The 1,553-nt window shown below is 38.4% G+C and overlaps 1 protein-coding gene across 1 annotated transcript in view; it reads left to right on the top strand.

Moving 5' to 3' along the window:
• The window catches only part of rbl2 (retinoblastoma-like 2), a 23,154-nt gene that overhangs the window by 17,475 nt on the left and 4,126 nt on the right, over nucleotides 1-1,553 (top strand). Inside the window, exons 16-17 of the mRNA XM_015398866.1 lie at nucleotides 837-908; nucleotides 992-1,160. Coding sequence (XP_015254352.1) covers nucleotides 837-908; nucleotides 992-1,160 — 241 coding nt within the window. The remainder of the gene's footprint in view (nucleotides 1-836; nucleotides 909-991; nucleotides 1,161-1,553) is intronic.

Raw genomic sequence — 1,553 nt, 5'->3', positions numbered from 1 at the left:
ACAACACACATAGGGCACACCGCACATTTTGAGGGGAAAAAAAAGACGTTTAAGTGCGCCTTATAGTCGTGAAAATACGGTAAAAAAAAAAAGACTGAAATATTTACCATTATAGCCTTCCAAGAAAAATAAACAAAAAAAACAATATAAAAAAAAACAACCCGAAATGAAGTGAAAACCAAAAAAGATCACAGGACTCAACAGAAGTTACCATCGATGTACTTGGCTTTATTTACTTTAACCATAAATTCCAGCAGAAACTAAATTCTCCTTCTTTATAATAAACCAGTCGTTTCCATTCAGATGTCATATTCATCCATTCATCCAGAGTTGGAATTGATTTGCTATCGTTCTCGTTGCTCTCTTTACTTTAAATATTATTTTCTTTTAAAAACTTTTACAGGTTTATTTTTTGTCTCTTAATAATTTTGAATGACAGGAGATTTGCAGGATATGACAGTATTTCCACAATTCCTTCAGCATATTGGGTTTACCATCAAAATCATGTTTCTAAGTTGATCAAATAAAGAATCTAAACCGATTCTTCCCATCTTGATTTACAATCAAGCTGCAGAATTACCGCTTTTTCTGTTCGCTTCTCCTCCATGATTACAACACTTCCTTCTTTCTCCCACTTGACTGGTTTAAAAAGCTGAGAAAAACGCCTTTAATGTTTTATTATCATTTTAAAATTCATAATCTATAGTTTGTATAAAACCTTGTTTTTCAAGAGAAAGTTTCCTTCCTTTTATTAGCAGGGATTCATCCCAGCATTTAATCCTAATCCAGCCGCTGGTGTTTCCATCCAAACATGAAATAACGTTTGTTTCCACCAGGTGAGTAAAGAGGACCGGTCCTTCCAGGACATCATGAGGTGCTACCGGACGCAGCCTCAGGCCAAGAGCCACGTAAGAGCCTGCGACTCCAATCATGATCCCACACTGAGAAAACCATCGGATCCGACTGACCTCTATGTCTTTGTGTGCTTCAGGTGTACAGAAGCGTTTTGATTTCAGGGAGGAGAAGGCCGGCCTTGGTTTCTGATGACCCCAAGACACAAAGCTCAGCAGCCAACAGCAGCAAGGATTCAGGTGGGAAGCAGCTCCCTGCTCCCTGCTCCAAAGAGGAAGAAGGTGCCAAAGGAAGAAACAGTATATACAGTGCATCCACATAGGACAGCTTTGAGGATTATTTAATGAACTTCTTGTCAGAATCAGCTCCGTCTGCTGATTCTCTAAGTGTTTCCTGGTCAGTCGTCTAATAGAGCAGCTGCTTCTGCTTTAGGTTTATTGTTTTGGTGTAAAAAATTGTTTTTTAAATCTAAAATCTTTTCTTTCATTCTTAGAAAAGCCTGTGGTAATTGTTTATTCCTATTTTGCTCATGTGCTCATCCTATGAGCCCGGGATTTTCTATCACTAAATCTTCCTGCTCTGCGGTTTGCCTTTTTCTTCCACATGCTGCCTTAAAGGAATAGTACACCCAAAACATGATTAGCCTTCATTTTCTACTCACCCCCATGCTGAACAACACTCTGGAGTACTTTTTTGATATC

This window comes from Cyprinodon variegatus, unplaced genomic scaffold (assembly GCF_000732505.1).
Source record: "Cyprinodon variegatus isolate N-32 unplaced genomic scaffold, C_variegatus-1.0 Scaffold968, whole genome shotgun sequence".
Lineage (NCBI taxonomy): Eukaryota > Metazoa > Chordata > Actinopteri > Cyprinodontiformes > Cyprinodontidae > Cyprinodon > Cyprinodon variegatus.
Note: the sequence above shows the minus strand (reverse complement) of the source record. Positions and strands in the feature narration are given on the sequence as shown.